Source organism: Hemiscyllium ocellatum, chromosome 38 (assembly GCF_020745735.1).
Source record: "Hemiscyllium ocellatum isolate sHemOce1 chromosome 38, sHemOce1.pat.X.cur, whole genome shotgun sequence".
Classification (NCBI taxonomy): domain Eukaryota; kingdom Metazoa; phylum Chordata; class Chondrichthyes; order Orectolobiformes; family Hemiscylliidae; genus Hemiscyllium; species Hemiscyllium ocellatum.
The window spans coordinates 33,220,691-33,245,492 of NC_083438.1; the positions used below are offsets into that span (position 1 = coordinate 33,220,691).

The 24,802-nt window shown below is 54.1% G+C and overlaps 1 protein-coding gene across 3 annotated transcripts in view; it reads right to left on the reverse strand.

Moving 5' to 3' along the window:
• Window positions 1-1,360: 1,360 nt before the first annotated feature.
• Window positions 1,361-24,802, reverse strand: part of LOC132833871 (ICOS ligand-like) — a 32,410-nt gene continuing 8,968 nt past the window's right edge. For 2 of the 3 annotated variants that reach the window (XM_060852514.1, XM_060852515.1), the window contains exons 2-8: window positions 21,034-21,089; window positions 15,837-16,187; window positions 14,223-14,522; window positions 13,061-13,192; window positions 9,860-9,916; window positions 5,437-5,493; window positions 1,361-2,066 (exon numbers count right to left, since the gene is read on the reverse strand). In XM_060852514.1, coding sequence (XP_060708497.1) covers window positions 2,029-2,066; window positions 5,437-5,493; window positions 9,860-9,916; window positions 13,061-13,192; window positions 14,223-14,522; window positions 15,837-16,187; window positions 21,034-21,088 — 990 coding nt within the window. In that variant the 5' untranslated portion in view covers window position 21,089 and the 3' untranslated portion in view covers window positions 1,361-2,028. The remainder of the gene's footprint in view (window positions 2,067-5,436; window positions 5,494-9,859; window positions 9,917-13,060; window positions 13,193-14,222; window positions 14,523-15,836; window positions 16,188-21,033; window positions 21,090-24,802) is intronic. The other variant, XM_060852516.1, reaches the window with a different exon arrangement.

Below are 24,802 nucleotides of genomic sequence, written 5' to 3' on the forward strand. Positions count from 1 at the left end.
AACAGACAATCAATTTTTCAGTGTATAATTTCAGTTACATCACACTGTAAATTTTTGCTATAAATTCTGTGTTACGATCGAGCCCTCCACAATCACCTGATGAAGGAGCGTCGCTCCGAAAGCTAGTGTGCTTCCAATTAAACCTGTTGGACTATAACCTGGTGTTGTGTGATTTTGTAACTCTGTACACCCCAGTCCAACACCGGCCTCTCCAAGTCATCCCAGGCCAGGGACAGCACAGGGTTAGATACAGCGTAAAGCTCCCTCTACCTACTCATATTTACCCCTGACTAATGCACCTTACACTAAGAGGGATTTTCCCATGGCCAATCCACCCTAACCTACACATCCCTGGGCACTATGGGACAATTTAGCATGGCCAATCCACCCTAACCTACACATCCCTGGACACTATGGGACAATTTCCCATGGCCAATCCACCCTAACCTACACATCCCTGGACACTATGGGACAATTTAGCATGGCCAATCCACCCTAACCTACACATCCCTGGACACTATGGGACAATTTCCCATGGCCAATCCACCCTAACCTGCACATCCCTGGGCACTATGGGACAATTTAGCATGGCCAATCCACCCCTAACCTGCACATCTTTGGAGTGTGGGAGGAAGCATGGGGACTCCACACAGACCGTTGCCCGAGGCTGGAATCGAACCCGGGTCCCTGGCGCTGTGAGGCAGCCGTGCTAACCACTGAGCTGCTGTGCTGCGCCTCTGGAGAGGAAAGGAATGATTTAGTCAGAGCCCTGGACCTCCTCAGGATCTGTGAGAAATCATCAGACACCAGGTGAAAAATAATCATTTATTATCCACAATACGGAGTATATATTTGGGCTGTACATCACGGTAAGCTACATCCTGTAGCAAGTTTTCACCATTCACAGAATTTTACAACACAAGGTGCAGGCTCTTCAGCCCATTTCCCCGTACCCACTCTTTTAAAGAGCTAATTCTGACTTGCTTTCCAGCTGCCTCTCGCCTCCTCACGGTTCCTGCCAGTTTACCCCCTTTCCCACCCTCTCTCCTCCCCCCCCAGGTCTGTTTGAAAATCCCTATTGGACCTCCTCCCTTCCAGGCAGCACCGCGTCCCAGACCGACAGCGCAACGCTGCCTCAGAACACCAGCTCGGCCCCCCCCACCTTCCCGCCCTTCCTCTGGATGTGGTCTCGATTCTCTCTGATCTGTGTCGTGCCCCTCCCCCCACTGGTGAGTGACCCCCCCCCCCTCCTCCCGCGCCTGGGAGCGGCGTCTCCCTGGCCGAAACCCACTCCCCCCATCCCCAGGGATTCCGAACACTAGCCCCCCCCCCCCCGCCTCCCCCACCTTCAATCTCCCCCTTATCCTCACCTGCTCGGAGGGAGCATGACTGAATGACTGACCCCTTTCCAATCCTCCTCTACCTCCCTCTCTAAAGGCTTGTTGACCTCCTCCCAATGGTTCATTGGCGGGAGGTGAGGGGGCTTCAGAATTGGATGCTGGGATAGGGAAAATATCTCCATCGTCACCTCACTTCCAGCCCTCTTGCTCTCTCCCCGCCTCCTCTCCATCCCCCAATCGTCTATTCCATTCTAGGGGAACCAGGTGGCAAGTGCTATTCAACTGCAGCAGCATCACACTCCGAGTGTTTCTGGTTGGATTAACAGACTGCAAGGCCAGCCCCCCACTCCCCGACTGGAATTACCCCTTGCTCGGGGTTGGGGGGGTGAGTAGGTCAGAGGGCGAGGGGCGCCTGCACGGGTTCACTTGCAGTCACCCCCACCCTCCTTCCTCCACCCCGCCCAGCCACCCCCACCGACGCACCTTCCCAACCCAGCGCTGGCCGACCCTCCAGGGATGGGGGCTGTGGGATCCTCCTGTGCTCTAGGCTAACGGAGGAGGAGGTGGGGGCATTGTGGGATGGTGGAGGACTGGGTCACTGTCTGTTCTCTGTGTTCCTGTCTGGCTTCCCCTGTTCTGACCCCAAACTCTCCATCCTACAGACAGCAGGTCACCACAACCACCAACGTCACACAGAATCGTGTTGGATGTCGATCTTCTCTGTGTCTGTAACGAAGGGAGACCGAGGTTACGATGGACGACATGAATGCGACAGTTCCAGCAGTCACAACAACTCCTCTCCTTCCCCAGGCCTGTCCATAAGGACCCTCACCAACTGCTACAGATGTCCCACTGAGAGGATACTGTCTGGGGAGGGGGCATTACGGCCTGATGTGGACACTCCTCTGCCCAGGGACTGTGAGACACTGTCTGTGTGGAGTTTGCACGTTCTCCCCGTCTCTGCGCGGGTTTGCTCTGGTTTCCTCCCACAGTCCAAAGATGTGCGGGTCAGGTGAATTGGCCATGCTAACTTGCCCGTAGTGTTAGGTAAGGGGTAAATATAGGTGGGCTGCGCTTCGGCGGGTCGGTGTGGACTTGTTGGGCCGAAGGGCCTGTTTCCACACTGTAATCTAATCTAATCTAAACTACACAAGGTGGTGTGCGCAGCCCAGACCATCACGGACACCAGGCTCCCATCCGTGGACTCTGTTCACTGCCGCGGGAATCCCGCCCACATCATCAGGGACCTCTCCCACCGCAGTAATCTCTCCCGTCAGGCAGAAGATACAGAAACCTGAACACACGCAGCCACCGGGTTCAGGGACAGCAACTTCCTGGCCGTTATTAGACTGGCCAACGGAGCTCTCGAACTTTAAAATCGTGCTGATCTCACTGTGTACATGCCCCTGGGCAATGTTACCTGTGCGGCCCCTGTCTAAGTCTCTCTAATACTCGTTGTCATTCACTTCAGACCATTCGGCCCACAATGCTGATTCCTGACCACCCTCCCAGCCCTTCCCCTACAGACCCGGAGACGATGCAAGTGAAATGTTCAGAGAGTTTCTGATTCAAGTACATTTTCAGACTGTGACCACCCAAAACATTTCCAGAGTGGCATGGAAAAGCGCAGCAGGTCAGGCAGCATCCGAGGAGCAGGAGAATCGACGTTTTGGGCAAAAGCCCTTCATCAGGGCTTGAAATGCCGATTTTCCTGCTCCTCGGAAGCTGCCTGACCTGCCGCGCTTTTCCAGCACCGCATTTTTTCGACTCTAACGCTTGATTCCGGTCTGGTTTCCTCCGAGACAGCTCTCAGAGTGAGCAGAACCTCTGACAAATGTTTTCCTTGTCAGGCAGATTAACTCCTGAAGGAATGTGCATTGGGAGAGGGAAGCGTGCAGAGGGACCTGGGTGTACCAGTCGCTGTAGGTAGGCTTGTAGGGGCAGCGGGCGCTACAGCATGGAAATGGTTTGTTGGCCTTCACTGTGAGAGGTTTCGAGTCCAGGAGCAGGGATGTGTTGTTGCAGTTATACAGGGCCTTGGAGAGGCCCCACCGAGAGTATTGTGGGCAGCTCTGGACTCCTTTTCTGAGGAAGGATACCCTTGCTCCTGAGGGAGTGCAGCGAGGGTTTACCCAGGATGGTTCCAGCGATGGGGGACTGACGCACGGGGAGAGACTGACCAGGTTAGGATTGTTTTCACTGGGGTTCAGACGGGTGAGGGGGAGGAGGGGGTCTCATAGAGGCTTCTAAAATGTTAACAGGATGGGACAGGGTCGATGCAGGGAGGAGGTTCCCGATGGTGGGACAGGGTAGATGCTGGGAGGAGGTTCCCGATGGTGGGACAGGGTCGATGCAGGGAGGAGGGTCCCGATGGTGGGACAGGGTCGATGCAGGGAGGAGGTCCCCGATGGTGGGACAGGGTCGATGCAGGGAGGAGGTTCCCGATGGTGGGACAGGGTCGATGCTGGGAGGAGGTTCCCGATGGTGGGACAGGGTCGATGCAGGGAGGAGGGTCCCAATGGTGGGACAGGGTCGATGCAGGGAGGAGGGTCCCGATGGTGGGACAGGGTCGATGCAGGGAGGAGGTCCCCGATGGTGGGACAGGGTCGATGCAGGGCGGAGGTTCCCGATGGTGGGACAGGGTCGATGCAGGGAGGAGGTTCCCGATGGTGGGACAGGGTAGATGCAGGGAGGAGGTTCCCGATGGTGGGACAGGGTAGATGCAGGGAGGAGGGTCCCGATGGTGGGACAGGGTCGATGCAGGGAGGAGGGTCCCGATGGTGGGACAGGGTAGATGCAGGGAGGAGGGTCCCGATGGTGGGACAGGGTCGATGCAGGGAGGAGGTTCCCGATGGTGGGACAGGGTCGATGCAGGGAGGAGGTTCAGGATGGTGGGACAGGGCCGATGCAGGGAGGAGGTTCCCGATGGTGGGACAGGGTCGATGCAGGGAGGAGGGTCCCGATGGTGGGACAGGGTCGATGCAGGGAGGAGGGTCCCGATGGTGGGACAGGGTCGATGCAGGGAGGAGGGTCCCGATGGTGGGACAGGGTCGATGCAGGGAGGAGGTTCCCGATGGTGGGACAGGGTCGATGCAGGGAGGAGGTTCCCGATGGTGGGACAGGGTCGATGCAGGGAGGAGGGTCCCGATGCTGGGATAGGGTCGATGCAGGGAGGAGGTTCCCGATGGTGGGACAGGGTCGATGCAGGGAGAAGATTCCCGATGGTGGGACAGGGTCGATGCAGGGAGGAGGGTCCCGCTGGTGGGACAGGGTCAATGCAGGGAGGAGGTTCCCGATGGTGGGACAGGGTCGATGCAGGGAGGAGGTTCCCGATGGTGGGACAGGGCAGATGCAGGGGGGAGGTTCCCGCTGGTGGGACAGGGTCAATGCAGGGAGGAGGTTCCCGATGGTGGGACAGGGTCGATGCAGGGAGGAGGTTCCCGATGGTGGGACAGGGTCGATGCAGGGAGGAGGGTCCCGATGGTGGGACAGGGTCAATGCAGGGAGGAGGTTCCCGATGGTGGGACAGGGTCGATGCAGGGAGGAGGTTCCCGATGGTGGGACAGGGTCGATGCAGGGAGGAGGGTCCCGATGGTGGGACAGGGTCGATGCAGGGAGGAGGTTCCCGATGGTGGGTGGGTACAGATCCGGGGTGGGGGAGGGGGTCACACTCTGAGGATTCAGGTTGGGCTGTTTAGGACAGAGATGAGGAGACATTTCCTCACCCAGAGAGTGGGGAGCCTGTGGGATTCATTCCCACGGGAAGGAGCTGATCAAAACAGTGAATATGTTCAAGAGGCGACTAGATACAGCACGTGGGAGCGAATGGGGTCAAAGGTTACAGGGAGAAAGCAGGATGTTGGGTTGGATGGTCAGCCATGATGGTGATGGATGGGGCCGAATGGCCTCCTCTTGCTCTGATTTTCAATGTTTCCCTGTTTCTACATCGGTAGCTCTTCCTGATTTGACAATTCCATCCATACAGTTTGCAACATTCCCAATCCGTGTGACAGTGCGCTAGAAATCTAATCCAGGATTTCCCGCCACATTCCCCAGACACAAGGCAAACCCGAAACCATCTCCATGTGTGACCTACCGTGGGACAAGGCCTTTGGGAGACTGGGGTCGGGAGCGACTTCGGAATTCACAGCCACTGCAAACAACAACAAACACACATTCACTTTAGACTTCAAATCAAATCCACATCCGAAAGTCACCTCGGAACAAGGGCAGGGCTAAAGGCTGGGAATCCTGCAGCAAGTAACTCCCCTCCTGACTCCCCCCAAAGCCTGTCCCACCATCGACAAGGCCCAAGGCAGGAGGGGGAGGGAATACTCACCACTTGCCCCTGGAAGGGGGCAGCTCCAACAACACTCAAGAAGCTCAACATCATCCAGGGACAAAGCAGCCCCCGCTGGATTGGCCCCACACCCACAAACATCCCCTCCCTCCCCCCACCGACACTCAGTAACAGCAGTGTGTACCATTCCCTCCCTCCCCCCACCCCCCTCAGTAACAGCAGTGTGTACCATCCCCTCCCTCCCCCTACCCCCCCTCAGTAACAGCAGTGTGTACCATCCCCTCCCTCCCCCCACCCCCCTCAGTAACAGCAGTGTGTACCATCCCCTCCCTCCCCCCACCCCCCTCAGTAACAGCAGTGTGTACCATTCCCTCCCTCCCCCCACCCCCCCCTCAGTAACAGCAGTGTGTACCAGCTACAAGATGGACACTGTAAGATACAAAGATAGTGCCTTCCAGACCCACGATGCTTTGAGGGAAGGAATGTCAGGATTTTGTCCCAGTGACACTGAAAGTGTTCCCATCCAGACGGACAAGGGGAGCAGATGACCCTTCCCGGTGGCCACTGATGGACCTTAACACCAGTCCGATACCGTTCCTGGGGTGGGAGCTCTCAGTTACCCTGCTCCTAAACAATGGTGTATTGTCTGTGACCAACCCTCCCAGCGGTCCGTGTATTGCAAAAATGCACGCTGTTTTCCCGTCAAAATCCCAAATGAACTCTCGGCATGTCCAGCCACTTTGAGTGGGCATCCACAATGACTACGAACTACAGAGTTTAATGCGGAAAAGTGTGAGGTGATTCACTTTGGAAGGAGTAACAGGAATGCAGAGTACTGGGCTAATGGTGAAATTCTTGGTAGTGTAGATGTGAGAGATCTAAGTGTCCATGTACATAGATCCCTGAATGTTCCCACCCAGGTTGACAGGGTTGTTAAGAAGGCGTACAGTGTGTTAGCTTTTATTAATAGAGGGATTGAGTTCCGGAACCATGGGGTCGTGCTGCAGCCGTACAAAACTCTGGTGCGGCCGTACCTGGAGTATTGTGTACAGTTCTGGTCACCGCATTACAGGAAGGATGTGGAAGCTTTGGAAAGGGTGCAGAGCAGATTTACAGGATGTTGCCTGGTATGGAGGGAAGGTCTTACGAGGAAAGGCTGAGGAACTCAAGACTATTTTCATTGGAGAGAAGAAGGTTGAGAGGTGACTTAATTGAGACATACAAGATAATCAGAGGGTTAGATAGGGTGGACAGGGAGAGCCTTTTTCCTCAGGATGGTGATAGCGAGCATGAGGGGACATAGCTTTAAATTGAGGGGGTGATAGATACGGGACAGATGTCAGAGGTAGTTTCTTTACTCAGAGTAGTAGAGACGTGGAACGCACTGCCTGCAACAGGAGTAGACTCGCCAACTTTAAGGACATTTAAATGGGCACTGGATAGGCACAGGGATGAGAATGGAATAGTGTAGGTTAGATGGGTTTCAGATTGGCTCCACAGGGCAGCACCCGGCCCATATCCCTCCAAACCCTTCCTATTCATATACCCATCCAACTACCTCTTAAATGTTGCAATTGTACCAGCCTCCACCACTCCCTCTGGCAGCTCATTCCCCACACGCACCACCCTCTGCGTGGAAAAGTTGCCCCTTAAGCCACCCTGTCTACCTGTAACGCAAATCTCTCTAGTCCCAGCATCTCATTGCTCACAAATAGAGTGGTTAAGAACTGAAAATGTGTTGCTGGAAAAGCGCAGCAGGTCAGGCAGCATCCAAGGAGCAGGAGATTCGACGTTTCGGGCATGAGCCCTTCTTCAGGAATGAGGAGGGTGTGTCCAGCAGGCTAAGATACAAGGTAGGGAGGAGGGACTTGGGGGAGGGGCGATGGAGATGGTTAAGGCGGCATTCACTTCCCTTCATCGCTCAGCCCTTTGAGTGTAGGAGTTGGGGATGTCACGTTGAGGTTGTACAGGACATTGGCGAGGCCTCCTCTGGAATACTGTGTCGCTCCGTTATGGGAAGGATGTTATTAAACGGGAGAGGGTTCCGAAGGGATTTACCGGGCCAGGATGACCGGGTTGGAGTTACAAGGAGAAGTCGGATGGGCTGGGGCTGTTTTCATGAGGCTGATGGGTGACGGCATGGATATTTATAAAATCACGAGGGGGAGCGATAAGGTGAATGGCTCCCTAGGCTGGAAAAGTTCAAAACTAGGAGGCCTAGTTTTAAGGTGAGGGGGGGGGGAAGAATTTAAAAGGGATCTGAGGGGCAACCTTTTTACGCAGAGGGTGGTTCGTGAGTGAAACGACCTTCCTGAGGGCGGGGGGGGCAATTTAAAAGACATTTGGATCAGGACATGAATAGAAAAGGGATATGGACCAAATGCAGGTAGACGGGCCTAGTTTAGTTTGGGGGTTATGGTCGGTATGAACTGGGACAAAGGGTCAGCCATAGGACTCTATCTAACCAGGGATCCGTACAACTGGGGCACAGTGTCCGAGGAGAGACAATGTATTACCTCTGGACTCTGTTATTCCAGAGACCCCAGCGATGTTCCCGGGATCCAGGTTCAACTCTTGCCACGGCAAATGGTGGAATTGGAATTCAATTTTTTAAAAAAAAATCTAGATTGAAGAGCCTATTGTTGACCGTGAATCCATTGCCGATTGTCGGAAAACTCCATCCGTTTCGGCACAGTGGTTAGCACTGCTGCCTCACAGCGCCAGAGCCCCGGGTTCAATTCCCGCCTCAGGCGACTGTCTGCGTGGAGTTTGCACACTCTCCCTGTGTCTGTGTGGGTTTCCTCTGGGTGCTCCGGTTTCCTCCCACAGTCCAAAGATGTGCGGGTCAGGTGAATTGGCCATGTTAAATTACCCATGGTGCCCAGGGATGTGCAGGTTAGGGTGGATTGGCCATGCTAAATTGTCCCATAGTGCCCAGGGATGTGTAGGTTAGGGTGGATTGGCCATGCTAAATTGTCCCATAGTGCCTAGGGATGTGTAGGTTAGGGTGGATTGGCCATGCTAAATTGTCCCATAGTGCCCAGGGATGTGCAGGTTAGGGTGGATTGGCCATGCTAAATTGTCCCATAGTGCCCAGGGATGTGTAGGTTAGGGTGGATTGGCCATGCTAAATTGTCCCATAGTGTCCAGGAATATGCAGGTTAGGGTGGATTGGCCATGCTAAATTGTCCCATAGTGTCCAGGGATGTGTAGGTTAGGGTGGATTGGCCATGCTAAATTGTCCCATAGTGCCCAGGGATGTGTAGGTTAGGGTGGATTGGCCATGCTAAATTGTCCCATAGTGTCCAGGGATGTGTAGGTTAGGGTGGATTGGCCATGCTAAATTGTCCCATAGTGCCCAGGGATGTGCAGGTTAGGGTGGATTGGCCATGCTATATTGTCCCATAGTGCCCAGGGATGTGTAGGTTCGGGTGGATTGGCCATGCTAAATTGTCCCATAGTGTTTTTTTTTAGATTAGATTACTTACAGTGTGGAAACAGGCCCTTTGGCCCAACAAGTCCACACCGACCCGCCAAAGCGCAACCCACCAATACCCCTACATATACCCCTTACCTAACACTACGGGCAATTTAGCATGGCCAATTCACCTGACCCGCACATCTTTGGACTGTGGGAGGAAACCGGAGCACCCGGAGTAAACCCACGCAGACACGGGGAGAACGTGCAAACTCCACACAGTCAGTCGCCTGAGGGGGGAATTGAACCCAGGTCCCTGGCGCTGTGAGGCAGCAGTGCTAACCACTGTGCCACCATGCCACCCACTAATGGGTGCATTAGTCAGAGGGAAATGGGTCTGGGTGGGTTGCGCTTTGGCGGGTCAGCGTGGCCTTGTTGGGCCGAAGGGCCTGTTTTCACACTGTAAGTAATCTAATCTAATCACTAATGTCCTTTAGGGAAGGAAACTGCCATCTTTACCTGGTCTGGGCCTGCACATGACTCCAGACCCACAGCCATGGGGTTGACTCGTAACTGCCCTCTGGGTAAAAAATACTGGGCCTAGCCAGAGACTCCCATGAACGAATAAATAAAACTCCCTGGTGTTCTGATCTCCGAAGAATGAACACCGGAACAGTAGGAGCCTCACAGATAATTGTCCATCCGCTGGTGGTGACAGCAATCTGATCGGAGTTCCTGGATAAATCTCCGTGGATCTCAAAACACAACAAACACGACTCAAACCCAAAAGTTGTGGCTTACCGTTGGACATGACGACTGGCAAGCTGGGATCGCAGAAGTCATCAGAGATTCTGGCTACTGCAAACGACAAGAAACACACACACACCCATTTCAGACGAGAAAGTGCAAAACCCGACAACAAACACGTCCGAAAGTCACCTCAGGACGAGAGCAGGTCAGAGGCTGGGAATCCTGCAGCGAGTAACTCCCCTCCTGACTCCCCCCAAAGCCTGTCCCACCATCGACAAGGCCCAAGGCAGGAGGGTGAGGGAATACTCCCCACTTGCTCCTGGATGGGGGCAGCTCCAACAACACTCGAGAAGCTCGACACCATCCAGGGACAAAGCAGCCCCCGCTGGATTGGCACCACACCCACAAACATCCCCTCCCTCCCCCCACCGACGCTCAGTAACAGCAGTGTGTACCATCCCCTCCCTCCCCCCCCACCCCCCTCAGTAACAGCAGTGTGTACCATCCCCTCCCTCCCCCCACTGACGCTCAGTAACAGCAGTGTGTACCATCCCCTCCCTCCCCCCACCCCCCCCTCAGTAACAGCAGTGTGTACCATCCCCTCCCTCCCCCCACCCCCCCTCAGTAACAGCAGTGTGTACCATCCCCTCCCTCCCCACCCCCCCTCAGTAACAGCAGTGTGTACCATCCCCTCCCTCCCCCCACCGGCGCTCAGTAACAGCAGTGTGTACCATCCCCTCCCTCCCCACCCCCCCCAGTAACAGCAGTGTGTACCATCCCCTCCCTCCCCCCACCCCCCCTCAGTAACAGCAGTGTGTACCATCCCCTCCCTCCCCCACCGACGCTCAGTAACAGCAGTGTGTGCCATCCCCTCCCTCCCTCGCACCCTCCCCCCCCCCTCAGTAACAGCAGTGTGTACCAGCTACAAGATACACTGCAGGAACTCACCCTCAGGCAGCACCTTCCAAACCCATGAAGCTGTTAGAGAAAAATTGCCAGGATTTTGACCCAGTGACACTGAGAGTTTTCCATCTGGAAGGAGAAAGGGAGCAGATCGCTTTCCCCAAAGGCCATCGATGAGGGCCAGTCAGATACTGTTTCTCAGTTAAAAATCACACAACACCAGGTTATAGTCCAACAGGTTTATTTGGAAGCATTAGCTTTCGGAGTGACGCTCCTTCATCAGGATATTGCGGAGTTAGGGTTAGAAGGAGCAGCGCTCCGAAAGCTAGTGCTTCCAAATAAACCTGTTGGACTATAACCTGGTGTTGTGTGATTTTTAACTTTGTCCACCCCAGTCCAACACCGGCTCCTCCAAATCATGACCGTTTCTGAGGTGGGCAGTCAATCCCAAACATGGCCCCGGGACCCAGACAGGAAGTGTCCTCTTATCCCCGTGCACGAGACTGGAAACAGGGGACGATGAGCACTGCCATGATGCTGCCCCTTTAAGAAGGTTATTCTCTCTTAGATTTTCTTTCACCAGGGGCCGTAGAGGCAGGAGTTGTGAGGGGCCTAGTTTAACGAAGAGGCCAGATCTCCCCAGCTCAGCTGGTTCGAGCTGAAGCAGTCACAAGACGTGAGAGCCCATCAGGCTTTCAAACATTCTGGATTCCTCTCACTCTCTCCGAAGTCCCTCTCCGGATGTTTTTCCCTCCTGCTCGTCAGAATCTGTGTTTCAATTGATCTTTTTGTCAAGGGCTGTGTTGACAGGAGGTTACTGGACTGGAGCAGTTAATTCGTTATAGTTACTGCGTCGGGTCAGTTCAGTTTTCCAACAGTTATTCTGAATTCCGTTTTCTGTTGTTCGCGTTTCGAAAGTAAATTGTTTTAGTTTGACGCTGAGTGGTTTGACCAGCTGCATCCCACCCGGAATATCCACCTCACAGCTGCCTTCACAGTAAGAAGATATTTTGAGGCCCAGTGATAGGGCCCGGTCCCGAACACGGGGAGGAGCAGGAAGCAGACTGAGGAGCAATACTCGCTTCAGGCAGCTCAGGGAGAAAAGGGGTGGTTGCTGGAAAAGCGCAGCAGGTCAGGCAGCAGCCAAGGAACAGAGAGTCGACGTTTCGGGCATAAGCCCTTCATCAGGAATGTGGGGGAGGAGTGGGCTAGGAAGAGAGCGACTTCAAGGTGGGCATTGTAGAGGGAGGAGGAAAACCTCTCCAAGTGGGCAGAGACGTGGCAGATGGAGTTTAATTCAGATAAATGCGAGGTACTGCATTTTGGGAAAGCAAATCTTAGCAGGACTTATACACTTAATGGTAAGGTCCTAGGGAGTGTTGCTGAACAAAGAGACCTTGGAGTGCAGGTTCATAGCTCCTTGAAAGTGGAGTCGCAGGTAGATAGGATAGTGAAGAAGGCGTTTGGTATGCTTTCCTTTATCGGTCAGAGTATTGAGTACAGGAGTTGGGAGGTCATGTTGCGGCTGTACAGGACATTGGTTAGGCCACTGTTGGAATATTGCGTGCATTTCTGGTCTCCTTCCTATCGGAAAGATGTTGTGAAACTTGAAAGGGTTCAGAAAAGATTTACAAGGATGTTGCCAGGGTTGGAGGATCTGAGCTACAGGGAGAGGCTGAACAGGCTGGGGCTGTTTTCCCTGGAGCGTCGGAGGCTGAGGGGTGACCTTATAGAGGTTTACAGAATCATGAGGGGCATGGATAGGGTAAATAGACAAAGTCTTTTCCCTGGGGTGGGGGAGTCCAGAACTAGAGGGGCATAGGTTTAGGGAGAGAGGGGAAAGGTATAAAAGAGACCTAAGGGGCAACTTTTTCACACAGAGGGTGGTACGTGTATGGAATGAGCTGCCAGAGGAAGTGGTGGAGGCTGGTACAATTACAGCATTTAAGAGGCATTTGGATGGGTATATGAATAGGAAGGGTTTGGAGGGATATGGGCCGGGTGCTGGCAGGTGGGACTAGATGGTGTTGGGATATCTGGTCGGCACGGAGCCGAGGGGGTGGTGGAAGCGTTCCGAAAGCCGGAGTTTCCCAACACACAGCTCAGAGACGGGGAAGGAAGAGGTGCCGAGTGATGAGCAACACCCAAGGAGGACGGGGATAATACAGCGTGGGGTGGGTGGGGGGTAGGGGAAGGCCGATCAGCTGGGGTCTCGGTGAAGCAGATCTGATGGGCTGAATGGCCGACTGCTACCCCAATTCCCCCAGGGCCCAAATGGAAGCGAGATGATGCTGGAGAGATCAGGGACTCCCTTCGCCCCCCCCGAGCAGTGCTGAGTGGGGTACGTACCTCTGTAATTATGGTGTGACCTGTTCCTCAGATAGATTACACACCCCAACGTCACGACACCCAGTAGTCCAATTATTACTGCCGCGATTGTTACCGGGGAAATACCACGAGGTGAGACGGACTTCATCAGAACTGCATTAAAATAAATCCCAGACACGCGCTCAGGCACATGCAACAAGCACTGTTTTTTATTTCTCTAGCGCCTTCGGCAAAACCGAAACCTTCCCAGACTCCTCACGCGAGCCCTCTTCCGATCGAGATCCGGCAGGGAGCGTCTCCAGGGGGACAGGAAGAACGGGACGGTTCCCAGAGGGAGCTTCCGCACCCAGCCGCCCTCCGAGGGAGCAGAGAGGGAGGGGCTCGGAGAGGGAATTCCGGACCTCAGGAATAGCCCCTGGCATCTGAAGGCATGGACACACACCCCTGCCCCTCCCACTGGAAGAGCGATGGGAATTGGGGGGATACTCAAAAGGCCAGGAGGGGAGGGGGGGTCACAGAGATAGGGAGAGGGGTAGGGGCTGGAGGGGGTTACAGAGATAGGGAGAGGGGTAGGGGCTGGAGGGGGTTACAGAGATAGGGAGGGGGTGTAGGGGCTGGAGGGGGTTACAGAGATAGGGAGGGGTGTAGGGGCTGGAGGGGGTTACAGAGATAGGGAGGGGCTGTAGGGGCTGGAGGGGGTTACAGAGATAGGGAGGGGATTGATAGAACCATATGATACAGAAGAGGCCATTTGGCCCATGCTGTCCATACCAGCCACGCGACCTGAAATCTCCACTGGCCCATCTTTTTGACCATGTGGAGCCTACAGTGATGGTACACAGCCTTTTGGAAGGTTCCCCTCCCCCATCTCCCCTCCTGGTGCAGCGTCAGCCTCCCCGGGGATGGGTGCGGGGAGGGGTTGACAGTTCAGGGGGGCACACTGAGCTCCTGGGTAGAGGTTTGTTGGGGGGAAGGGGAGGGAGGAATTTGAAAGTGTTGATCTGGGGTGGGGGAGGTGTGAATGTACTGGCAGTGGGGGGAGGCCAGGGTAGGAGAGGAATGGGGGGGGGGGTGTGGGTGCAGGGGGAGAGGGTCCAGGGTGGGGGTTAATGGGAGGCAAGATGGCATTGGAAACGGGAGCCGCGCCAGCGACGACCCGAGCAAGCGCCCGCTGCGGAATTACATTTCCACGGCGCCGAGATCTTCCTGTCGCCCGTGCTCCTGTTGAAGACCACACAGCGGAGGCTGACGTTCCCACTGGCTGTGACCCGCAAGAGGCTGGAGACTTGGCAGAGCCCAGTGCCCAGGTCGGATGAGACTGTCTGCACGTGCCGATGCTCAGGAAGGGGATGCCCATCCCGGCCAATCCAAGACACATCCGGCTCAGGATAACCACCCGAGGATCTGCAGGTGAGGTTCACCTCCTCTCCCACTCGAAAATCCCCCGGCCCCGCCTCAGATATCACCGGCACGCTGTAATTGGCTAAAGGAAGGCAGGAGACAGGGTTAACGCAAGGGAATAACAGCACACTCACAGGGGCAGTGCTGAGGGAGTGCCGCACTGTCGGAGGGTCAGTGCTGAGGGAGGGCCGCACTGTCGGAGGGTCAGTGCTGAGGGAGCGCCGCACTGTCGGAGGGTCAGTGCTGAGGGAGCGCCGCACTGTCGGAGGGTCAGTGCTGAGGGAGTGGGCACGGTCGGAGGGTCAGTGCTGAGGGAGTGGGCACTGTCGGAGGGGCAGTGCTGAGGGAGTGGGCACTGTCGGAGGGGCAGTGCTGAGGGAGTGGGCACTGTCGGAGGGTCAGTGCTGAGGGAGCGCCGCACTGTCAGAGGGGCAGTGCTGAGGGAGCGCCGCACTGTCGGAGGGGCAGTGCTGAGGGAGTGGGCACTATCGGAGGGTCAGTGCTGAGGGAGTGGGCACTGTCGGAGGGTCAGTGCTGAGGGAGCGCCGCACGGTCGGAGGGTCAGTGCTGAGGGAGCGCCGCACTGTCAGAGGGGCAGTGCTGAGGGAGCGCCGCACTGTCGGAGGGGCAGTGCTGAGGGAGTGCCGCACTGTCGGAGGGTCAGTGTTGAGGGAGCGCCGCACTGTCGGAGGGTCAGTGTTGAGGGAGCGCCGCACTGTCGGAGGGTCAGTGCTGAGGGAGCGCCGCACTGTCGGAGGGTCAGTGATGAGGGAGCGCCGCACTGTCGGAGGGGCAGTGCTGAGGGAGCGCCGCACTGTCGGAGGGGCAGTGCTGAGGGAGTGCCGCACTGTCGGAGGGTCAGTGCTGAGGGAGTGCCGCACTGTCAGAGGGTCAGTGCTGAGGGAGCGCCGCACTGTCGGAGGGTCAGTGCTGAGGGAGCGCCGCACTGTCGGAGGGTCAGTGCTGAGGGAGCACCGCACTGTCGGAGGGTCAGTGCTGATGGAGTGGGCACTGTCGGAGGGTCAGTGCTGAGGGTGTGGGCACTGTCGGAGGGTCAGTGCTGAGGGAGTGCCGCACTGTCGGAGGGTCAGTGCTGAGGGTGTGGGCACTGTCGGAGGGTCAGTGCTGAGGGAGTGCCGCACTGTCGGAGGGTCAGTGCTGAGGGAGCGCCGCACTGTCGGAGGGTCAGTGCTGAGGGAGCGCCGCACTGTCGGAAGGTCAGTGCTGAGGAAGTGGGCACTGTCGGAGGGTCAGGAGTGGAATGGAGTTAGTCAGAGTTGCCGGTGTCGAGTTTCGAGGTGGGTTCTGAGTTTGAACGCGTTGCGGAGGAGGGAGCAGTATCGGAAGGCGGCCGTGCGGTGAAACGTGGAAGCGGCAGTCTCAGCGTGCTGCTTACCTGCTGTGGTGAGGTAGACGCGAGTAGATTTGACCTTGCGGAAGCCTTGGGGACCCTGTTTCAGGACGATACACTGGTACCCTCCTCCGTCGGTGGGCATGACAGGCTGCAGCTGGAGCGAGAGGTCCCCGTGTCGGAACTGTGTCACCGCCAGGCTGGTCCGGTTCCTGTACCTGCTGTCCTGGGCCTCATTCGCCTCTGTCTGCCCGTACTGTGCGTGGACCACCTGATTGCTCTCTGTTTGCCACAGGAGCCGCAGATCAGACACGCCCCATGACCCGTCCATTTCGTAGTGACACGGCAGGGTCACCCGCTCACCCACCATCCCCAAGACAGAGGGCGTCACTGTGCCTACAGGAGTGGGGGGCAGAGAGCAGTTAGAAAATACCTGAGTCAGGTGGGACCACAGGCCCCCCCTCCCCCTTCGAAAAGCAGAGAAGGCCATTTGGCCCCTCCAACCTGCTACGCCATTCACTATGACCCAGTCCAACTCCGACCCCTGGTCCCACTCTCTCTCCCCTTTAGCCTCGAAATGACAATCCAACTCCTTCTCGAAATCAGTGTTTTAACCTCGACCGTTCCCTGTGTCAAGAGAATCCCACAGCCTCCCCACTCTCTGGGTGAAGACATTTCTCGGTCCCAACCCCATACCCTCTGTCTGTGACCCCTCCCCCCACCCCTCCCCCTTCCCCTGGTCACTGGGAATATCCCTCCTGTGTTAACCCCGTCTAACCCGGTTAGAGGTTGACAGGTTTCTGTCAGAGTCCGCGCTTGTTCCTCTAAACTCCCAGTGGATATAATCCGAATTAGATCCAGTCCCTCTCTCTCTCTCTGTACGTCAGTGCTGCCATCCCGGGAATCAGTTTGGGAATGCCTCACTGCACTCCCTCCATCTCCAGAACGATCCTGCCTCAGATACAGAGACCTCATCCAACCTGCACACACAATATCCCCCAAGGGGGGGGGGGTCTCACCCTGTCCAACGGTTCCCGTCCTCCCATCCTCTCTTCCTCCTATCGGAAAGATGTTGTGAAACTTGAAAGGGTTCAGAAAAGATTTACAAGGATGTTGCCAGGGTTGGAGGGTCTGAGCTACAGGGAGAGGCTGAACAGGCTGGGGCTGTTTTCCCTGGAGCGTCGGAGGCTGAGGGGTGACCTTATAGAGGTTTATAAAATCATGAGGGGCATGGATAGGATAAATAGACAAAGTCTTTTCCCTGGGGTGGGGGGAGTCCAGAACTAGAGGGGCATAGGTTTAGGGTGAGAGGGGAAAGACATAAAAGAGACCTAAGGGGCAACTTTTTCACACAGAGGGTGGTGCGTGTATGGAATGAGCTGCCAGAGGAAGTGGTGGAGGCTGGTACAATTACAGCATTTAAGAGGCATCTGGATGGGTATATGAATAGGAAGGGTTTGGAGGGATATGGCCCGGGTGCTGGCAGGTGGGACTAGATTGGGTTGGGATATCTGGGTCAGCACGGACGGGTTGGGCCGAAGGGTCTGTTTTTTTAAAGATTCCCTACAGTGTTGAAACAGGCCCTTTGGCCCAACAAATCCATACCGACCCTCCGAAGAGTAACCCACCCAGACCCATTTCCCACTGACTATTGGCAATTTCCCATGGCCAATCCACCCTAACCTGCACACCCCTGGGCACTATGGGACAATTTAGCATGGCCAATCCACCCTAACCTGCACATCCCTGGGCACTATGGGACAATTTAGCATGGCCAATCCATCCTGACCTACACACCTGTGGATTGTGGGAGGAAACCGGAGCACCCGGGGAAAACCCACACAGACACGGGGAGAATGTGCAAACTCCACACAGACAGTCACCCGAGGCTGGGATCGAACCCAGGTCCCTGGTGCTGGGAGGCAGCCGTGCTAACCACTGAGCCACTGTACCCTCCCCTCCCCCTGAAATCTCCTTCCCCACCTCTGAGCAACTGGGTGGATGAGGCCAGCCTGCCTTCCTTGGACATCTCCCTCTTTCCTAATCTGTCTCCGTCTGGATTCTAATCCAAGTGGAAGATGTCTGCCTTAGCCCACAGTAAACTGCCTCTCCCAAACTCACTCAAACCCGACGGCAAGACAGTGACAGCTTTCTCTGGAATCCTCCTCACAACTCCATCCTCCCAGCCAGGCCCGACCCAACATTGTGGTGCAGCAGGAATTAACATCAAAGGATGGATCACAGAACGAGAATGAGAAAGCCAGCACAGGTCTGACTGAGAGAGAGAGAGAGAGAGAGGGAGAGAGAGAGAGAGAGAGGTGGGGGTGGGGGGAGGGATGGGGAGAGAGAGGGGGAGGGATGAGGAGGGAGAGAGAGGGAGGGGGAGAGAGAGAGAGAGGGAGGATGGGGAGGGAGAGAGAGGGAGGGGGAGAGAGAGGGGGGTGAGAGAGAGAGTGAGGGATGGAGAGAGAGAGAGTGAGGGATGGAGAGAGAGAGGGGAGGGATGGAGAGAGAGAGAGAGCGAGGGAGGGATGGGGAGGGAGAGAGAGATATGGAGAGGGAGAGAGAGGGATGGGGGGACAGAGAGGGAGGGATGGGGAGAGAGAGAGGGAGGGATGGGTAGAGAGAGAGAGATAGGGTGAGGGAGAGAGAGAGAGGGATGGGGAGACAGAGAGGGAGGGATGAAGAGAGAGATGTGGAGAGAGAGAGAGGGAGGGATGGAGAGGGAGAGAGATATGGAGAGGGAGAGAGAGGGATGGGGAGACAGAGAGGGAGGGATGAAGAGAGAGAGGGAGGGATGGGGAGGGGGGGAGGGAGAGAGGGAGGGGGGTGTGAGAGAAAGAGAGAGAGAGGAAAGAGAGAGGGAGGGAGAGGGATGGGGAGACAAAGAGGGAGGGATGGAGAGAGAGAGAGGGAGGGATGGGGAGACAGAGAGAGATAGGGAGAGGGAGAGGGAGAGAGAGGGATGGGGAGACAGAGAGGGAGGGATGAAGAGAGAGATGGGGAGAGAGAGAGAGAGGGATGTGGAGAGAGAGAGGGAGGGATGGAGAGAGAGAGAGAGGGAGGGATGGGGAGGGAGAGAGATATGGAGAGGGAGAGAGAGGGATGGGGAGACAGAGAGGGAGGGATGAAGAGAGAGAGAGGGAGGGATGGGGAGGGGGGAGGGAGAGAGGGGGGTGTGAGAGAAAGAGAGAGAGGAAAGAGAGAGGGAGGGAGAGGGAGAAAGGGAGGATAGAAAGAGGGGAAAGGGGGAGAAAGAGAGGAAGGGAGGGGGGGGGAACAGTTACAACATTTAAAATACATTTGGATGAGGACATGGGCAGGAAAGGGTTGGGGGGAGATGGGCCAGGAGCAGACAGGTGTGGGACTGGTTGGTCAGCATGGACTGGTTGGGCCGAAGGGTCTCTTTCCGTGCTGTCGGACTCAAAGCTCTGCAGATCAACCCCAGCCCCTCACTCCCCCTGCCCCACCCCATCCCAGAGACCCGTGCCAACCTCACAGTCTTAAACTGGGAAGGCCCTGTTTGGGAAGCACTGGGATGGGAGAGGGGCCTCATGGATCCAGTTAGCAAAGTCTGTTCGGAAAAACGCCGGATCTTGTTCAGACTTGCCAACTGCGTTCCCTCTCCCAGTGTGAACTCCTCATGTGTTGATAATTCCATGATTCCTTCACACGTCCCTCGAATGACATGCCTCTTGCATGTCCCCATACCCTTCCCACAATTCCCAGCATTGGTATCCAGTGGCTCCACACTTTAGAATTCCCTCCCTCCACCCCCTTTTCCAACTGGTGCCCAATTCTGCAACTCAGTGTCAAATTTACACTTACAAATGGAAAGGACTCTTTGTTTGTTAAGTTCAGGATGCTACGGAAATGTAGTTGTGATTCAGGTCCGAGGAGTTGCCGTGGGAACAGAGAACAGTACAGCACAGGAACAGGCCCTTCGGCCCCACCGTGTCTATGCTGATCATGATGTCAATCTAAACTAGGATGGCACGGTGGCTCAGTGGTTAGCACTTCTGTCTCCCAGCGCCAAGGACCCCAGTTCAATTCCAGCCTCAGGTGTTTGTCTGTGTGGGGTTTGCATATTCTCCCCGTGTCTGCGTGGGTTTCCTCCGGGTGCTCCAGTTTCCTCCCACTGTCCAAACATATGCAAGTTAGGGTGGATTGGCCATGCTAAATTGTCCCATAGTGTCCAGGGATGTGTAGGTTAGGGGGGATTGGCCATGGGAAATTGTCCCATAGTGTCCAGGGATGTGCAGGTTAGGGTGGATTGGCCATGCTAAATTGTCCCATAGTGCCCAGGGATGTGCAGGTTAGGGTGGGTTGGCCATGCTAAATTGTCCCACAGTGCCCAGGGATGTGCAGGTTAGATGCATTAGTTGGGATCAACATAGAGGAATAGGGAATGTGTCTGGGTTACTCCTGGGAGGGTCGTTGTGGACTTGTTGGGCCAAAGGGCCTGTCTTCACAGTGTAGTGATTCTCTGATTCTAATTCCATCTGCTGCATAAAGTCTGCAGCTCTCTATTCCCTGCCTGCTCATGTGCCTGTCCAAATGTCTTTTAAATATTGTGATCGTATCTGCTCTAGCACCTTCTCCTGGCAACGTGTTCCAGGCACCTACCACCCTCTGTAAAAAACACTTGTCTGATCATCTCCTTTAAACTTAGCACAGCCCCCTCCTTAAAACTATGGCCCCCGAGTAGTTTGGCACCTCAACTCTGGGAAAAAGATTCGGACTATTTAACAGAGCCAAGCCTTGCTGTTATTTTATACACTTCTGACAGGTCACTCCCACGGCGCTTTAAGAAAATAATCCAAGTTTTGGCCAACTTCCCTCTCATAGCTGATCCTCTCCAAATCCAGGCCCCTATCCTGATAAACCTCTTCTACACCCCTCTTCTCCAAAGCCTCCACATCCCTTCAGTAATCTGGTCAGAATGCTCTGAATGTGGCCTGTCTAAAGTTGGATACAGCTGCGACGTGTCTTGCCAACTTTTACAATCAATGCCCCAACTAATGCCCTAAGTCTTTTTGCCCTCTTTATCCACTTGCGGTGCCACTTTTTAGGAGCTGTGGACTCACATCCCAAGATCCCACTGTGCTCCCGAGGGTCCTGAATCCTGAAGATGTTCCCAACGTCCCTTTTTTTAAATCCCCCCAAATGCCAGATTGCCTCTTGCGCTGGTAGGCCTCAACTTGAGGCTTCAGCGTCTGAGCTGAGGTAAAGGCTAACTCACCAGCCACCGTTATGGAGCTCACTAGAAAATGCAGTTTGAAAAGCCAGTTCTTCATCCTAGAGAGAAAGGATAAGGGAGTGTTAATGAAAGTCTTGGGCCATTTTGGCTTTCGGCCTACCAAAACAGGCTCCGTGCCCATGGGGTCAAAATGGCTGCTTCTCGAAACACATCCAGCACCTTCCCCCACAAGGGTCTCAAGTTCCAAGGAACGTCAAACTGATATCTAGGACATTGCCGGGAGCTTCCTTGGAAACGTGACAAAGATAATATTCGAACTGTGTCGAATTTCTTTCTGCCAAGGCCTTATCTTTGGGTGGTCAGGAGAGGAAACCTAACACAGAGTCGTTTTATCGAATGTTTTCAGCCCCGACAGCGGCTGTTCGACATGTTTAACTTTGTCCAACCCAGTCCAACATTGCTCCTCCATGTCAAAGCAACAGCACGGTGGCTCAGTGGTTAGCACTGCTGCCTCACAGCACCAGGGACCCGGGTTCGATTCCCGTCTCGGGCGACTGTCTGTGTGGAGTTTGCACATTCTCCCCGTGTCTGCGTGGGTTTACTCCGGTTTCCTCCCACAGTCCAAAGGGTGAAATGGCCAGGCTAAATTGCCTGCAGTGTTAGGTGCGTTCGTCAGGATAAATGTAGGGGAATGGGTCTGGGTGGGTTCCTCTCCGGAGGGTCGGTGTTGGGCCGAAGGGCCTGTTTCCACACGATAGGGAATCTAATCTAAAAGACACCTTGGAGGTAGCTCACTGATGAAGGAGCAGCACACTGAAAGCTAGTGTTTCCAAATAATCCTGTTGGACGATAAACTTCATCCTTAGCTCCATTTTCCCCCATAACCCCATAACAGGAAAGACGGATTGTACCTAAATTGGAAGGGGACTAATATACTGGCAGGGAAATTTGCTAGAACTGCTTGGGAGGATTTAAACTAGTAAGGTCGGGGGGTGGGACCCAGGGAGATAGTGAGGAAAGAGATCGATCTGAGACGGGTACAGCTGAGAACAGAAGTGAGTCAAACAGTCAGGGCAGGCAGGGACAAGGTAGGACTAATAAATTACACTGCATTTATTTCAATGCAAGGGGCCTAACAGGGAAGGCAGATGAACTCAGGGCATGGTTAGGAACATGGGACTGGGATATCATAGCAATTACAGAAACATGGCTCAGGGATGGGCAGGACTGGCAGCTTAATGTTCCAGGATACAAATGCTACAGGAAGGATAGAAAGGGAGGCAAGAGAGGAGGGGGAGTGACATTTTGATAAGGGATAGCATTACAACTGTCCTGAGGGAGGATATTCCTGGAAATACATCCTGGGAAGTTATTTGGGTGGAACTGAGAAATAAGAAAGGGATGGTCACCTTATTGGGATTGTATTATAGACCCCCTAATAGTCAGAGGGAAATTGAGAAACAAACTTGTAAGGAGATCTCGGCTATCTGTAAGAATAATAGTGTGGTTATGGTCGGGGATTTTAACTTTCCAAACCTCGACTGGGACTGCCATTGTGTTAAAGGTTTAGATGGAGAGGAATTTGTTAAGTGTGTACAAGACAATTTTCTGATTCAGTGTGTGGATGTACCCACTAGAGAAGGTGCAAAACCTGACCTACTCTTGGGAAATAAGGCAGGGCAGGTGACTGAGGTGTCAGTGGGGGAGCACTTTGGGGCCAGTGCCATAATTCTGTTAGTTTTAAAATAGTGATGGAAAAGGATAGACCAGATCTAAAAGTTGAAGTTCTAAATTGGATAAAGGCTAATTTTAACGTATTAGGCAAGAACTTTCAAAAGCTGATTGGGGGCAGATGTTCGCAGGTAAAGGGACGGCTGGAAAATGGGAAGCCTTCAGAAATAAGATAATGAGAATCCAGAGAAAGTATATTCCTGTCAGGGTGAAAGGGAAGGCTGGTAGATATAGGGAATGCTGGATGACTAAAGAAATTGAGGGTTTCGTTAAGAAAAAGAAGGAAGCATATGTCACGTACAGACAGAATAGATCGCGTGAATCCCTAGAAGAGTATAAAGGCAGTAGGAGTATACATACGAGGGAAATCAGGAGGGCAAAACGGGGACATGAGATAGCTTTGGCAAATAGAATTTAGGAGAATCCAAAGGGTTTTTACAAATATATTAAGAACAAAAGGGTAACTAGGGAGAGAATAGGGCCCCTCAAAGGTCAGCAAGGCGGCCTTTGTGTGGAGCCGCAGAAAATGAAGGAGATTCTAAACATATATTTTGCATCAGTATTTATTGTGGAAAAGGACATGGAAGATATAGAAGGTGACACATTGTAAAATGTCCATATTACAGAGGAGGAAGTGCTGGATGTCATGAAACACAAAGGTGGATAAATCTCCAGGACCTGATCAGGTATACCCGAGAACTCTGTAGGAAGCTAGGGAAGTGATTGCTGGGCCTCTTGCTGAGATATTTGTATCATCGATAGTCACAGGTGAGATGCCGGAAGACTGGAGGTTGGCAAACGTGGTGCCACTGTTTAAGAAGGGCGGTAAGGACAAGCCAGGGAACTATAGACCAGTGAGCCTGACCTCAGTGGTGGGCAAGTTGTTGGAGGAAATCCTGAGGGACAGGATGTACATGTATTTGGAAAGGCAAGGACTGATTCGGGATAGTCAACATGGCTTTATGCGTGGGAAATCATGTCTCACAAACTTGATTGAGGTTTTTTGAAGAAGTAACAAAGAGGATTGATGAGGGCAGAGCAGTAGATGTGATCTATATGGACTTCAGTAAGGCGTTCGACAAGGTTCCCCATGGGAGACTGGTTAGCAAGGTTAGATCTCATGGAATACAGGGGGAACTAGCCATTTGGATACAGAACTGGCTCAAAGGTAGAAGACAGAGGGTGGAGGTGGAGGGTTATTTTTCAGACTGGAGGCCTGTGACCAGTGGAGTGCCACAAGGATCGGTGCTGGGCCATCTACTTTGTCATTTACATAAATGATTTGGATGTGAGCATAAGAGGTACAGTTAGTAAGTTTGCAGATGAGACCAAAATTGGAGGTGTAGTGGACAGCGAAGAGGGTTACCTCAGATTACAACAGGATCTGGACCAGATGGGCCAATGGGCTGAGAAGTGGCAGATGGAGTTTAATTCAGATAAATGCGAGGTGCTGCATTTTGGGAAAGCATATCTTAGCAGGACTTATACACTTAATGGTAAGGTCCTAGGGAGTGTTGCTGAACAAAGAGACCTTGGAGTGCAGGTTCATAGCTCCTTGAAAGTGGAGTCGCAGGTAGATAGGATAGTGAAGAAGGCGTTTGGTATGCTTTCCTTTATTGGTCAGAGTATTGAGTGCAGGAGTTGGGAGGTCATGTTGTGGCTGTACAGGATATTGGTTAGGCCACTGTTGGAATATGCGTGCAATTCTGGTCTCCTTCCTATTGGAAAGATGTTGTGAAACTTGGAAGGGTTCAGAAAAGATTTACAAGGATGTTGCCAGGGTTGGAGGATTTGAGCTACAGGGAGAGGCTGAACAGGCTGGGGCTGTTTTCCCTGGAGCGTCGGAGGCTGAGGGGTGACCTTATAGAGGTTTACAAAATCATGAGGGGCATGGATAGGGTAAACAAACAGACTTTTCCCTGGGGTGGGGGAGTCCAGAACTAGAGGGGCATAGGTTTAGGGCAGGAGGGGAAAGATATATAAGGAAACTAAAGGGCAGCTTTTTCACACAGAGGGTGGTATGTGTATGGAATGAGCTGCCAGAGGATGTGGTGAGGCTGGTACAATTACAGCATTTAAG